This window comes from Chenopodium album, chromosome 17, assembly GCF_948465745.1.
Source record: "Chenopodium album chromosome 17, dcCheAlbu1.1, whole genome shotgun sequence".
NCBI lineage: Eukaryota > Viridiplantae > Streptophyta > Magnoliopsida > Caryophyllales > Amaranthaceae > Chenopodium > Chenopodium album.
The window spans coordinates 14,549,606-14,566,317 of NC_137850.1; the positions used below are offsets into that span (position 1 = coordinate 14,549,606).

The 16,712-nt window shown below is 37.8% G+C and overlaps 1 protein-coding gene and 1 non-coding gene across 2 annotated transcripts; both read left to right on the forward strand.

Annotated features, from left to right (window-relative positions):
• Nucleotides 1-278: 278 nt before the first annotated feature.
• LOC145590359 (small nucleolar RNA R71) lies at nucleotides 279-384 on the forward strand. The gene has a single exon (XR_014101975.1). It is a non-coding gene; the product is annotated as a small nucleolar RNA R71 (small nucleolar RNA).
• A 6,282-nt stretch (nucleotides 385-6,666) lies between these two features.
• On the forward strand, nucleotides 6,667-16,325 carry LOC145587630 (uncharacterized). The gene is made up of 2 exons (XM_081644358.1): nucleotides 6,667-7,228; nucleotides 15,675-16,325. Exons 1-2 carry the CDS (start codon nucleotides 6,946-6,948, stop codon nucleotides 16,055-16,057), a joined length of 666 nt encoding a protein of 221 aa, XP_081500484.1. The 5' UTR covers nucleotides 6,667-6,945; the 3' UTR covers nucleotides 16,058-16,325.
• Nucleotides 16,326-16,712: the final 387 nt, after the last annotated feature.

Below are 16,712 nucleotides of genomic sequence, written 5' to 3' on the forward strand. Positions count from 1 at the left end.
TGAAAGAGGTCATTTCCTTCCCTAATTTCGAGATTTGTGAAGACAAGTTGTTGATGGCATTGATATGATCAATCGAGTACACCGAAGCACCACTTTTGCTTGTTGTTTCACGCTCATCATCTTGCCAATCCATATAATGCCTCACTACATCTTCAATGACGTCCACCACTTCCTCCTCCTTCTTGTTCATTATTGGTCCTCCGGCTCCCGCATCAAGGCAAGATTTTCCTCGAGGGCTTAGACCTCCATAGAATATTTAAATGATTTGGTAGGTAGGAATCCCATGGTGTGGGCACTCTCTTTGGTATTCCTTATACCTCTCCCATGCCTCATAAAGACTTTCATTGGGTTTTTGCTTGAAGCTTTGGATAAGAGCTCTCGCTTCGGCCGTTTTCTTTTGAGGATAGAACCGAGATAGAAACTCCTTAGTCACTTCATCCCATGTCCTCAAGGAGTTTGGTTTCACCTCCTTATCCAACCACTCCAATGCACGTCCAATGAGAGAAAAAAGGAAAAGCTTAAGGCGAATAAACTCTTAAGAAATCCCATTCACCTTGATTGTGTTGCAATACTTCTCGAACTCCTTAAGATGATTGAGGGGACTCTCATGCTTTGCACCACTATATTAACGCCTCTCTATCAAAGTAATCATGGCCGGTCTAATCTCAAAGTCGGTTGCCAGTGTTATAGGTAGAGCAATCCCAATCTCATACCTATAGGCTCCCAGAACTCATAGCTCCTTCAATGCTACTGTAGGATTTTCTCCCATGCTTCAAATGGCACTAGAGAACGACCACTTCCTCTATGTATACAATCTCAAAAGAAACAATTAGTAGCACGACTACAAATGTAGCCTAAAAGAAAGAAAATCTTTTTGTATTTTTCAAATAAATGGAATAGACTCAATCAACAATAGCAAATAACCATGCCATTCCCCGACAACGACGCCATTTTTGACGCGGGATAAACCTTGGTCGTTGGTAACTAAGTTCCCCAATCAAAACAAAATTTGTACAACCAAACCCAACCTTAGGTATAGGGGTAAGTCCGGGTTGAACCCAAGGGAATGTGGTATGTACTACGGTCTCAAGCTAAGCTATTCCGAAGCTTAAATGAGGGTTGGTCTAGAAAACCTAACAACGCAATTAAACGATTACAAGAATGATATAAAGAATGCTAGGGAGTCGAGATCCACATGCACTCATGATAAGCACGCTAATTGGGAAAGAAATCGATCAAGCATACAATGCGAGGGAAAGCAACAAATGCAATAAAAATCACTCAAAGAGCTATAACCTAGGGTCAAGATAGATGTCTCTACAAATGACTTCAAAGGAAAATCGCAAATTAAGATCAATCGATAATAATAGCTTCCAAATCAATTTTTCGTGTCATTGAAACCTATTATGTAATCTAGCATGATAGTTAAGGTTGATCACTCCTCAAGATATCAAACACATGCACAAATTTCACCAACCAATTTAATCACAATGATGATCAATCAAAATCCCCCAATTAATCATGAATTATCACTCATACATGCTTCACCCTATCCCTAACTAGTAGCCTACTCACTACTCATTGCAAATTTGAACAACAAAACTAATATAATCACAAATTTCATCATCAACATAGTAATCAAAATATGCTCAAACTTATCAAAAATCAAATCAAACAAACAACAAGTAATTCAATCAAAAATTAAGAATCAAACATGAAATTTCATTAAAGAGTAAAGAATTCTTACAAAACTTTGATCAAAATCAAAGAGGAAGAAGACTGAAAGTAGCATTCATCAACATCACCAAGTTTCTCTCTCTAAAGTCTAAGAACAAAATCTTCAAAATCAAGAGCTTCCCTCTCTAAAATTCTAATCAAAATTTCATCAAAAACTAAATCTAAAGCTTATCCCCTTTCTAGAAATGAAGGAATTCTATATATAGTAAAACTAACTAAGGAGAAGTTAGTTAGACGTCCAAAAGAAAACTCAAAAGACGCGACCTCTCATCCCTAAGCGCGGCCGCAACAAAATGGGTACGGAACAGGGGAGAGAGAGATGCACGGCCGCTCCTGGCATCTACGCGTCCGCGCCAGCCACCTGCGCGGCCACTCCTCCCTCGCGCGCGGCCGCGCCTGGGAGCAGGGGAGCTTGGCTTCGTGCACTCGATGATGCCCCCGTGCGTTCCACATGATGCATGTTGGGGAGTCAGTCACTTGAGGCCCTTACGGTGGGTTCAAAACAGTCTTTAATGTCCACGCGGCATGAGAGCGCAGCCTTGAAGACTTGACTCTTGCACTCTAACACCTTTGAGCTTCAAGAGGAGGCACTGGGTTTTATTCTTGGCCTTGTATGCCCCGAGAGAATGCCAATGAGCTTCTCGAACATTACCATCTTTCTAAAATCAAAGAAAAGCAAACAAGTAAAGGAGAAAATGCCAAATAAACTAATAAAAGCAAGAAAATAGGAGAACAACTAAAGAAAATGCAAAATAGAGAAAATACATGTAAAACTAGAGAAAGGAGATAAAAGAGATGCAAAAGCAATGAAAAATCATCCTAAAAGAAGCTAAATGAGTGCCATAAATGACATTCATCAATTCCGAAAGTTAAAAAGCCTACTACTACAGTGGAATTTAGACCTATCGCTCTCTTCAATGTACTCTATAAATTAGTCTCTAAATCAATTGTGGTTAGACTAAAAAAAAAATTTCTAGAAATTGTCTCAGAAAATCAGAGTGCTTTTGTCCCGAGTCGTCTTATCACTAATAATGCCTTAATTGCTCTAAAGATTTTTCACACTATGAAGTATAGAAATAAGGGAAGAAGGTGTGATGTGGCTATGAAGCTCGATACGAGTAAAGCCTATGATAGAGTTGAATGGGGCTTTCTCCGAAAAATGTTGCTTACCATGGGATTTGATGGAAGATGGGTCAACTTGGTGGATTATGTTACATCGGTGTCGTATTCCTTTGTCATTAATGGAGGAATTTGTGGGTCGGTGTCTCCTACTAGGGGGCTCTGGCAAGGGGATCCTCTTTCCCCCTATTTATTTATTCTGATTGTTGATGTTTTTTCGAGCATGCTTTAGAGTAAAGTTCGGGAGATGTGTCTACATGGGATCAAAGCAAGTTGTAATGGCCCCGAAATCTCCCATCTTCTCTTTGCAGACGATAGCTTACTCTTTACTAGAGCCAACCGTCAGGAATGCGAAATTGTAGTTTATATTCTCAACCAGTATGAACAGACATCCGGGCAGAAAATTAATTTTGACAAATCGGAGGTCTCTTTCAGTACGGGGGTGAGTCTAGAGTGAAAGGAATAGGGATTTTTAAATATGCGACTTGTTGACAGACATGAGAAGTATTTGGGTATCCGTACTATTTTCGAGCGTTCGAAAAGAGCAGTTTTTAGGGCCTTATTCGACAGAATCCGGAAAAAGCTTCAAGGTTGGAAAGAGAAGCTCTTCTCACGTGCCGGAAAGGAAATTCGGTTGAAATCTGTTATTCAAGTGATTCCTACCTATTTGATGGGTGTATGTAAATTGCTGGGGTCGGTTATTCAATCAATTTAATCGGCAATGGCAAGATTTTAGTGGGGATCGGATGGAGTAAGGAGGAAAACCCATTGGAAAAACTAGTCTTCCATGTGTACGCTCAAATGCCTCAGGGGAATGGAGCTTCGAGACCTCGCTATTTTTAATGATGCATTATTGTGGAGGCAAGCTTGGCGTTTAGTGAAAAGCCCCGAACTCTCTGCTTGGACGGGTTTTCAAGGCAAAGTATTACCCCAATTCTAATTTTCTAAAGTCCTATCTAAGATATGCAGGGAGCTACTCATGGAGGAGTATTTGGTCATCAAAGAGTCTTGTGAAGGAGGGTGTGCTATGGCAGGTGGGTGATGGAAAGCGGATTAATTTATGAAAGGTTCCCTGGGTTGCCGATGCAGAGGTCCGTTTTATTCTAAGCGTGGAAGTGCCTACTCTAACTACTATGAGTGATATTATTGACACTGACCGAAGGGAGTGAGATTATGAGATTATTGAAGAGCATTTTGTTGAAAGGGATGCCCAATGCATTATGGCAATTCCACTTAGCGAGAATGGCAAAGATGATGAGCAAACTTGGGCTTTCTCTCAAACCGGGGACTACACTGTAAAATCTGCTTATATTTTGGGAAAGGGTTGTGATCTTGATCTTTTTCACCAAGCGTGGATAGAAATCTAGAAAGCCAATGTCACCCTGAAGGTGAAGTATTTCTTTTGGAGATTATGTACTAACACTTTGCCTGTGCGTAGCCTTCTTAAACATCGGCATATGTCCAATGACTCTTGCTGCTTGGTGTAATACTGACGAAGAAACGGTTGGCCATGCCTTTGCAAACTGTGTGCGAGTTCAGACCTTGTGGGTTTGTCAATGCGCAACAATGAAACAGAGGGACGGGTTCAGCTCATGGTGTGATATGGTTATTAGCTGGGAACACCTAGACGCAAAAACCAAGCAAACGGGAATGTTTCTCGCTTTGTGTATTTGGGGTGAAAGAAATTTCAAAATCTTTGAAAATAAAACCACCCCAAACGAGATGAATGTTGATAGGGTGTTCAGGTATGCTGAGGAGGTTGGGAATTACACTACTCGTGTTAGTAAAGCTACAACTCTCAGCTCTAATCGCACCCCGAACAAATGGATAGCTCCACCTACAAATGTTGTTAAAATCAACGCTGATGCTTCACTTACTGATGAAGGATGGTGGGGTTAGGTGCGGTTGCTCGAGATTGTGGGGGAAGGTTTTATGTGCTGCTGTTAGGCGTACCCGTGCGCACTAGCCCTCCTAATTTAGCAGAGGCAAAAGGCTCTTTTGATGGCTCTGAAAATGGGTTAGAGTGGTGGTTTCGAGGAGGTGATTCTTGAATCAGATTGCAAGTTTGTGGTCGAGCGTCTGTCCTAAGGTGCAACATTTTCTACTGATATTGAAATTGTTCTTGGGGATATCCTATCACTTTGTAATAGTTTTAAAGCTATTTATTTTTCTCATGTAAAGCGATACGGTAATTGTGTAGCACATAATCTCGCTAAGCTCTTTCCTTTTGGAGTTGAACAAACTTGGGTGAATCATGTACCCAAAGAGATAGGTCCGTATGTACTCATGGACTCCCTTTCAATTGATTAATGTAATACTTTGCTCAGTTTTCTTCAAAAAAAAAAAAAGCAAAAATATTCTGCTTATTTATTGAATGAGCAAAAATTAACGAGTAAATTATCCGGGTGCACTGTACACCTGGGTGTATAGAACAGGCTCTGTGTGAAAGGAAGGAGTGTGATATGTCAAGTGGAGGAAAAGAGAGAGAAAATGGGAAAGGATTGTAGCATCATTATCAATATTTATGCTCCAAAATGATATAGAAATTTACCATTTCTTTGAGCATTAATAATTAGAGCATCAATAATGGTGAGGATAAATATATCCTTTCCCATTTTCTTTCTTTTTTTTCTCCAATTGACACATCATATTCTCTTTCCTCCACATCACTTTCCACTATCTCCATCCCTTTTCTCATTCGCCTTATCTAATTTTTCCAACATCAATGAGGATCCTTTTCCATTTTCTTTCTCCTATTTACATATACCCCACCATATATATTCTCACTCTTGTTAATATAATTATTTATTAATATAGTAGTTTTAAAAAAAAACAAAAACTAAAAATAATAAAGCTTTTTGCACAAGAGCTAAGGAAGAGGATCCTTTCCATTAAGAGGAAACTACCATTTCCTCTTCTTAAGAGGATCCTCTCCCCCTCTTGCACATCAATGAGGATCCTTTTAACCAACAAAAAAGTGAGCTAAAAGGATACAAATCTTCATTGTTGCTGGTGCTCAGGTGTCCATTCGGTTTTCGGTTTGGATTTAGCCCAAAACCAATCCGATCCAAAATAAATTTCGGTTTTTAATTTTCAAATCCAATCCGATCCGAATTACTTACCAAATCCAATCCGAAAATTCGAATTAAAAAACTTTGCTAATTTTTTCGGTTCTAATGCGATTATAAAAATAAAATTGCAATAATAAAATTTCAATTCTTGAAAGTATAGTAGTACATGATTTATACAAGTATTGAAAACATAGGTTTACATGATTAATATTATTATAATCATAACATAGTTTAACATGATTATTATTAACAATATTTTTTTTTGTAAAATAACGCTTTCATAATTCGGTTATTTCGGTTTTTTGGATCCGAACAACGTTAATCTGATCCAATAATCCGAATTTTCAAAAAAATTCAATTCGATCCGATCCAATTTAAAGTTTGGATCCGATCCGAATAGATAATTCGGCTTGGATTGGATTGGATTGGATTTTGGTTTTTATCCGAATAATGGACACCCCTAGGTGCTCTAAGGATCCTTTTAACCACTCAAAAAATTAGCGAAAAGGATATATATCCTTATTGATATTCATGCTCTATAGAGAAATCTCCCATTTCTTTTGCTTTAGAGGATCCTTTTAGCCATTTGGGAATCAATAAGAATTATTTTAGCTATCTAAAAAGGTACTAAAAGGATATGCAAGTCTTTATTGATGTTCATACGTTAGTAATCCTTACATCGTTCAGGACGTCAGGTTTAAAACTAGTTTATTTTTGAAATCCGAAATATTGTCTTTAATGATTCCACCTGGTAATCTGGTATAAGCCCACCGTTTCCGAAAATTCCAAATTCGTGAGTTTAAATTTAAACGTATGAGATCACCATTCTCATTTTTCTCTCAACAAGATTCTCGTCAAACTTTTCAAAGTAGTTGATTGAAGTTGAATTTGATTCCCACAGCAATTAATAGCCGACGACACCAAACTCTCAACTTTCGCTCCACTCTCTAAAACCCCTCTTTTCACTTTCTCTTCCCTCTCAAAAATTAGGGTTCTTCATTCTTCCAATTGATCAACCATGCTTCATCTACTTTTCTCCATAATCTTCGTAGAAATGGCAGTAATTCTGCTACTTCTGTTCAGAACTCCATTGCGAAAGCTCGTAATCTTGGGTTTAGATCGAATGAAGCGAGGAAGAGGACCTGTTGTCATCACCACTGTTGGCGGCACCATTCTCGTTTTGCTCGTTACCAGCATCTCAAGCATCCTCACTTTTCAACAGCGTGAAATTGAGCCTGGTACCATCAATCCTACTGATCAGGTTTTGTTTACTCGCAGTCTTCTCGATACTTCTCTTATGGGTACGATCTTCTTCAATTTTTTTGTATTTTATTTGTTCGTGAATTGATGAATTAGGTTATTTATTCTGTATTTTGGTATGTAATTGAGTTGTTTGATTTTTTAATTTTTGGTAGTTGAATGATCAGAGATCTAATTGAAGGAACTATATGATGTTGTTAATGTTTAGGAATTTTAGATTGATTCATTCACCTAAATAAATATATTGAATTTGTTCTGTTAGTTTAATAGTTCAATTAATTTGTGAGCATCAATAATCAGAATTAGATAGGGGTATTTGGGCCTTCTTTTTGATGAGTCATATGTTCTCGCTTTGGTATGTAGATTCCTTATTCGTGTCCATATTTGATAATTGAACTCATATTAGTGTGTCCATGCATCATCTTTATGTATTACTTGTATTAGACTCATGGGTCGATATTTGTTTTTGAAACCTCAATCGTTGTCTGAACAATGTAGAGTGGTGAGATCAATTGTTCAATTAGTTCACCTTCAATTGTTCATTCAGTCATTGCCATTGTTTAATATTACTCTTAAAAGCACTCGTTTTAATGCGAGTAGAATAAAAGGTTGTCCAAGTAATCCCAATCAGTAGAGGTTGTGGATAAATAAATTTTTTAGATACACCCAAGGGTATGTTTTTTTATTATTTGATATATTTTGCTGATTTAAAAATTTTAAATGAGCAAATCATTACCCTTCAGTGCACCTACCACTTTTATAAAAGAATCTATGGGACAATTGGTTTTACTTGATTAAACTCTAGCCATTAGATCATGCCAACATCCACTATTTTATATAATTACCAATTCTCCTTTTGAAGATTTCTAAATAAGCTGTGCTATGATAAGTGATATTCAAGGAAAGGAATAGAATAATAAAAAAAAAATAATAAAAAAGTAGTCATGGTTGCATACTTGACGAAAGTTGCAGCGAGATATTGTATGGAATATTAATAAGAGAAGTTAGCAAGGGTAGTGTGGTATTTCAAGTTTTCCCAACATTGAGATTTTGTATTCTTTAGACCCTTCCAAACAACCTGTAAAATTTATTCATTAAAATGTATATTTAATAGTGTTTGACGTATGTATGGAAAAGACACTAAATTAGCAATTTGAACTTTTAAATACAAATACATCATTTATGAAGGAAAAATTGACATTTACTACCAGCGAAAGAACCTTGTGTCATATTTGATATCTATTTAATTTTTTATTTTATTTTGCTACCACCTAAAATCACATAATTAAAATTTTACTATCACTTAACGGAATCAGTTAAGGTTCCCGTTAAATTTATTAAAAAATAAAAAATTAAAATTTAAAAAAAAAATAAAGTAACCCAGCCACCCCTCCACCTCTCTGCTACCCCCTGCCGGCGTCCAGAGCTTTGGCCGGCGCCGGTGCGAACCCACCCCCCTCCCTTTCCCCCACCCTACGCAGCTAACTCCCCTCCCTTTTCCCCTTCTTGCTTCCCCGACCCCCACCCCAAATCGGAAACCACCTTTTTTCCCCTCCCCCCACCTGAATCGGCCCCCTCCCCGCTCTCTCCACCGAAATCGACCCCCCTTCCCTTCCCCTACACTTTTCGGCCATCCCTAACCCTAAACCACCACCATAAGCTAAACCCTAAAATTCGTTTAGATGATTTGGGGCTGGTGGTTTAGGATTAGGGATGGCCGAAAGGGTAGGGGAAGGGGAGGGGGGTCGATTTCGGTCGGGGGAACAGGGAAGGGGGCCGATTTCCGGTGGGGGGAAGGAAAAGGGGGTGGTTTCCGGTTCAGGGTGGGGTCACGGCAGCAAAAACGGGAAAAGGGAGGGGGGTTGGCTGCGTAGGTGGGTTAAAGGGAGGGGGGTGGGGTCGCGCCGGCAGAGGGGAGGGGTGGCAGTGAGGTGGAGGGGTGTTGCAAGGTGGTTGAACGGTGGCTAAACCCAACTAACGGAAACAGTAACGACATAAGTCATTTGGTAGCGAAATATATATTTTAGGGATTTGGGTGGTAGCAAAATAAAATAAAAAATTAAACAAATAGCAAATGTGACACACGGTTCTTTTGATGGTAGCAAATGTCAATTTTTCCATTTATGAATGAAGGGAAAATAATTTATAACATATTAATTGAAAGTCAAGATAACAATCTATCGTGTTTGTATCCAAAAAGTGAGACATATAATTTTTAAGATAATCATTTTGTATTTGGTAACATATTGATTTATTCTCTCTCTAGTTTTCCATATTTTTAAAAAAGCCTTGCCATTCGCACGAGAGAAAACTAGTTCATCATTAATTAGGTGTATTTTCTTGCTTTGACAAGTAGATTGTTTCTTTAAATTGACTATTCTCTATGTCCATATTCAAAATTTGAACTTTTATTAACACTTCATATTATGGAGTGTAATATTAACTCATGCATCCTATTTGTTCGAAAAAGCATCGTAGAGAGGTAGGGTCAGTGCTTTTTTTTGTGGTACTATTTAATTGCAAATATATTCAATTGCCTTTTTGTTATAAATTATTGTCCATGGCTGGACAATCTTCTCTGGCTAAAGAAGCATTATGCAAATTTCTCTCAAATTGATCTATTGCTATTGTATAGAATATACGATCAAGAATGATTGAGCATGTTATAAACCTAGTAATTGTGGGCTTATGGATGTCCTTTGATTCTGATCCTTCTCGTCATCTCATTAATAAGACCAATTTGTTTATATGAGAAGGCATTCATGAACATTCCCTTCTTCAAAGCTTTTTTAACTCTTAAAATTTCCCCGCTTATATTCACCAACATAAGATCGAAGCAACTTGATAGTTTCTTCACTTCTCCTTTTTCATTCATTTTCGGTTTATTGCTACACTAATTATGTGGGACAAGAACCCCATCGGCCATATGCACTATTTTTTTTTTTTTTTAAATTTCTTTCTTCCATTCACCTTCATGTACTATAATATTTCCCTTACACTAACAATAAAATGTACCCCCTTTGCCTGACTAATAATACTATATATTATGAAAAATTCCCATTTTGGTCCCCTCGTTTCACTGTTAAACTATGTGACCATCCTACTGTTGTGATTAATCTTAAATAGAGGAAGTAGATTCCAATTCTATTACTTCTCCAAGAAAGACCAAGGAAGAAGGTTGTCCCGCAAAATTGGAAGATGAGATTGAAAATGCAGATAATGAAGTGGAGGAGCAGGTACACCCTTGATTAGAGGATGATAAGGGAATTTTTGTAGGGGGTGTTACTGTTGGTAGTCTGGAAAACCTTGACGGGGGTTTTAGAGGAGTCGAGTCTAGTGGAAGGCTCGGTGATTTTGGAGATGGATTTTCCGGCGGAGGTCCAGGAGTTTTAGCCGGAAAAGTTGAGAGTGGTGGCAAGACCACCGCTAGTGGTGGAGAGAAAGCGATGGCTGGATGAAGGGCAGATCTGGTGCAAGCGAGTCTGGTGGTGTACCTCATGGACGTGCTGGTGGGTTGACGGGTGGATTTATCGGTGCTAGTGGTCTTGGTGGTGGGGTTAGCGTTTTCGAAGGTGGCTCGGGTGGCGATTTTGGTGGTGGAACTCGTGGAAATGGGGGTGTTTTCGATACTGTAAGAGGGAGTAGGGCGGGTATTTTTTGTGGTGGTTGTTTAAGAGGAGTTATTGAGAAGGGTGGTGCGGGTTGCGTGGGTCTGGCGGTGGTCCAGGTCGTATGGCCGGAAGAGTTGAACTAGGTTGTGGTGGTCAAAACAAAGGGGAAGGATCCAAGAAGGGCGAACCTGGTGGTGGATCTCGCAACCAGGCTGGTGGGTGTACTGGCGGTACGGGTTTTGGTGGTGCTGGTGGTTTCAGCAAGGCAGGCAACATCTACAACGGTGGAAGAAATTTTGAGAAGGGCGGGGCCGGAGGAAGTGGATCTGGTGGTGGACCAGGCAGTGGTTCATGCTTCTTCGCTGGCAGGAGACATGGGGAAGTACGGTGGCAACCATGGTGGGAAATACAGCTGACATGTCCAGATGATGAACATGAGAAAAGTACAACTGAAGTTTGGAGAGCAAGCCAATTGTAGAAAGAACTAGAAGGGGTGGAATGGTAAATGTGAGGAGTGTTGATGTGGCAAAATTTGTTGACCATAGTGCTGACCATGCAGATGTTAGGCGGCATTGGCATTTTGTGGCACGTGAGTTGATTTTTCTCCATCTAAAACCCATTCCTAATGAGGTTAGGCAATTTTGTGGGCTTGCTGGCATAAAGCCCAATTCTATGTCCATAAAGCCCAATCTTTTTATCCTATATTTTTACCCATATTTCGCCACCCTCCAACCCATAGCTCTACCCATTCAAACGTTTGCCAACTTGATCCAAGCCTTCATACCAAACTATCTCTCATTTTCCTCCACCTTGCATACTTGTCATATCAATGCATACATCACTTACTTCACCCAAAATTCAACTGTTTCCCATGACAAGATGCTGCATTTTTCTGCTACGACGCTAAGGCTCATGAAGAGAGTACTATCTTACAGCAATGAACAACAAACCTCTATGCAGCCTGCTCTCAGTTTTGACCCATTCAAGAGTTGGACTAGGGATCGATGTTGCCAAGGCCGGGATTCAAGTGCCGATTATAAACCACCTTGAGGACAAGGTAGAACTTTAGGGGGCCGGTATTGTAATAGACTAACTTGGAGGGGTAGTATAGGTATTCTAGTTTTATTAGTTTATTAGGGTTAATAGTCCTTAGTATAAATAGAGAGGTAAGGGAAGGAAATAGATAGGCAGAATTTTGGAGTAATTCCTTAGGAGAGTTGTGACCTCAAGTCACTATTGGAGCTTTGTAGGCTAAACCTACTACTATCATTTGTAAGAAACCATTAATTTGTTTACTCAAATTTCTGAGTTTTCTCCTTCGTTGTACTGTTATTATATCGAGTAATATCAGTCCATTACACACACTTTTATCCAAGTGAAAAAAGTGGAAATTTTGACCGGGGAATAAAAGAGTGGGTGAATGTAGTCCCAACTTCAGAAGAAGTAAAGAGAAAAAATTCGTAGAAAGGTAATGAGGCAATTAAATTGGGTCCAAAAGAAAAATGGGGCAAGTAAAATAAAATGTAGATAGCTGTAACTTGGGAAAATTAGGACTAGTATCATACTCGCTTTAATATAAATAATCCATTACTGCTTGATTATCTTTTTGCTATTTATGTTTCTCCATCATGTTACTAGTATATAAACTACATATCTACTTCTTTCTCAAGTTCAAAGACACCCATGAAAACTTTGTACTTAAAATCTTTGTAGAGTTTACAAGAAAGTCTTGCAATATTCTTTAGGGCTACTGATTTGCACAACCTATAGTGATAATTTATAATCTATTTTATTTGTATCAACAACCCACTGTTACCATTGCTTTTGTGTGTGTATCTTATGCCTTTTTAAAGGAAAACAATATTCTATTGCATACATGCTAATTCTTTTGTTGATTAGACTATTATGTCCTGATTGTGTTGTTGTTTATCACTTTAAAGATCACTATTAGCAATTTAAATGCTACTCCCCTATTATAAAGCATAGAAAACCATGTTATTCCCTTGCAAATTGTCCCTTGATTTTGTTAACCCACCCCTTTGTTGTTGTTGTTGTTGTTGTTGTATTTTTTTTTTTTCATTTTATTTAATTAAAAAAAAGTTCTACTATCATGATACGAGCAATTGCTTACTTTAAGCCTTCTAAGGTTAGTTGAAGGCTTTAAGTTGTTTCTACTCTATGTTTCTCATCATTGTTACATCCTTTGGCAACAATGAACTTTTTCTGTTTGTCTATTGCCTTATCAACCAAAAGAACATTACTTTTCCCCTTACATGCTTGGAATATTGGATATATTTGGTGACATTTTCAAATTTGTCAACCTAATTATTTCAGCATAATGCTCATCCCTTGTTCGCTTTTTTTAGTATTCTCAAAATATGGTTAAACTTGTCTTAGTATCATATATAAGTATTTATTTACTCCCTCCATCCCATCATAGTCCCATCATAGTTGTGAGATGTTATCTATTATTATTTAATAGGAAAATTGGGTATGATAGTAGATAGTGAGGTGTTGTTTAATTGAAAAAGTAGATGTCATAGAATAAAGTGGGTATCTTTGTTTGTTCAAAATGGGAGAGAAAGAGGGCCCTAAATTTATTGTAGCGAAAATAAAGATGTATTAAAATAATAGTGGGATCTTATACAAATAGGAACTTTGTATTTATAAGCTAAACCATTTTTGGGCAGATGGAGTATTATTTAAGTATAGATGAAAAAGAAATATATGTATGTTTGCTTTACATTTGTACTTTTGTCGTTTTACTTTTTCTTTTGTGTGTACATTTCAAGTGTAACCAACTTTTGAAATGGATCGGGAAACTTAATTTAGGCATTTTATCTTGAAATTAGTTCATTGTTTTCCTTGTGGAAATCTCACATCTAAACAAAATGGATTTTCTTGATTTGATTTAATCATGGAATTAAATGTGGTGATGGATTTATATGTCAAGGAGATGTTTCAACATTGAGTCAGCATGAAGGCTTGATGTAAAGAGACCAATAACCCTTCCTTATAAAACAATAAAACAAGAAGCTTGATTTTTATTGGGGCTCAATGAAAGAATTGTGGGTAATGAATTTATAGAGGCTCGCTTAGGCAGAGTGGCAGACATTTTTAATCTTAAAAAAGATATGAACCCAATTTACAAGAGTTTATTAAACCTTGTAGAGCTGAGTGGTGGAGGGATTTATTTTTCAGCTGCTTAGTTTCAATTGGACTCAAATGGAATTATTAATTGATCTTGAACTTTTCTTAGTTAAACTGCTCATTTACAATTGAATCAGCACTCTGTATTTCCTTAATGTGGAATGCGTTTTTTGAAGTTTGAAGAATGAAAAGGGGTGATTAAATACAATATGTTTCAATCATTAGAAATCACAGGGATATCAAACATTTGAAACTATGAGCCCACCACAATTTTTAAGTCCTCAACCAGAGATGAAGTCTATGTTAGTATCTTTTTAAGGTCTATCCCCATCATTATACTCAAATTTAAAAGTGTATAACACTTGAAGTATCATTGGACTTTTTGCAAGCTAGCTCATACTTCATTTGCTCAGAGGACTGCAATGAGCCATTATGCTCATAAAAGTCTCGTGAACAAACTTGGTAATAGCATAGGATATTATAATACCTGACACATACATCACAACAAATATTACATATAATAGTGAGTTAAAGCAGGACATGAACTATTGATATTTAGCATATTTTAAGGTTAGAATTTGCAATACTTCATGGAAGTGATCGGAGACCAGGTTATTATTATCATGTAATGCTTTCCTCTAATTTTAGGCTTCACTAGAAGGAATTAATATAAAAAACGTTGAAGAGTGAGAATTGTGGCATACGCAGTTTGCCTTCAATAGACCGCTAGAGGACTGATGAGTAGTAATCTCTGTAGTTTAGCTTATTGAGTTTGTGACTATGGGCCTGAAAACTATTACAATACTCTGTCTAAAGCTGAAGCTGGAGACGGAGTGAAATCTAGAAATTGCTTGTGAATAAATTTTACAGATTGCTGGCATAGATTTATGGCTGAAGAGTTTCTGCAATAGTTTGAGAGCCGCAGAAGGAATGAAGGATACACTTTCTGTGTGTTTGTGTATGTGTTGCGCCGGGGGGAGGGGGGGGGTGTATTTTTAGCTGAGCTACAGCTGATAGTCCTTTCTATTATATACAGATTGTTAGCTTACAATTAAGCTGCAAATCATTGCTTAAGCTTCTTTGCTGTCAGACAACTACATGATGATGCAGTCCATAATTTTTGGTGTGTCATCTAGGCTAGGACTCTCACCATTGAGTTCATATACTCTTATGGGTATTTTATGATGCGGAAACCTCCATGTGCTAGGTTTAATTGTATTTAGCCTCTTAGAAAGGTTAATATGTCATTTTCTGGTTTCTAGGCGATTCCTTGGTTTGTTAGGTTTTATTTGTTTGAAGTTATTTCCCAACCCTTTTGGTGGATATTTGCATACTTTACTGAACTTGTCATTAGTACTGAATATGCCAGACATGCAATTATGGGGAAAAGGGTGAAAACCATAAGAAATGGGAAAAAATTATGATGCCTAATGCCTTAAGCTCTTTACGCTTGTAGCATTTATCCAGTGACCTGATAAACGAAGGCATCAGGCAAAGATGGAGTATGTGCTTTCTGATACCGTAGTCAATAAATAAGTTGAATAATACTGCATGTTTTATGTTTCTTTTCTTTTTTAATTCTTATTTTCCCACGTCTTCCTACTTGGTATATTAAATAGATTAAGGAAATATCTACCACCACACCCCAATGGGAAATTGAGCATGTGTTTAGAGAAGCCAATTATCATGGGCTACTGACAAATTTGAATTAATTGATAATGTGCAGGATTCATCTTGTTCCTTGGACTGATGATGGACAGATTGCATCATTATATCAGAGAACTCCGCTTACTCAGAAAGACAATGGAGGCTGTAAAGAAACAAAGTCGGAGTTTTGATGATGCCAAGAATGGTAGTTCAGAGGATCTTAAAGCCATGGAGGAGGAGGTTGCTTCCCTAAAGTCTAGGATCAAGACCTTGGAATCTGAGTGCGCTGCCAAAACAGATGAGGTAAAATCTGCTGAATCTAAATCAGAGGCTTTGAAAATGCAATCTGAAGGCTTACTTCTTGAATATGATCGGTTGCTTGAGGACAACCAGAGCCTTCGTAGCCAGTTGCAGGAAATTTGTCAAGGCCTTGCAAACTCTGATGGCAAGAAAACCATGTAAAGCAAATGCCTCATGTAATCACAAAATTATGCACCCTTTTGTTTTATGGTATAAATCAGTGCCTAATCAGAAGATCCCTGTATTGGCACATTTCTCATTGTCAATGGTGCTCGAGTTTAGTTAATATTTGTTTTTCTTAAATATAACTCCATATGTAATAGACCTGCCCAACTGCATCTTTACTTTATAGTTTTAACAGGGGAATGTTTGTTCTTGTAGAAGAGCGTAGTGATAAAAGTTTTGAACAGTTTGAAATTCCGGCTCATAACCCAAAAATTCAAGCTTGGTTGATCATTATACTCTGGTTTTCAGCTTCTTTTTTCTCCTTTGAATACAATTTTAACAAATAAATAAAGCAAACTAGATACTTGCCTACTCGGAATCAAAGATAAAATTGCCTATCTGTAGCTTACTTGTGAACCGCGTCAGCATGGCCTCAACAAGCTATAGGACCTGAATGTATTAAAAATTGACGAGCACAAGGCCTCACAAGGAACATAATTGGGAATTGTCTGATCATCCCTCTTGACTTGGTCTCATTGTAGGACTCTTTACTTTGTCTCATTTGAAGAGAGTATTTGCCGTGCTATTTGTTCTAGGAGTGCACAAATAGTAATTTGCAACTTGTGAGGGATACTTTGGCAGAAGAATCTCC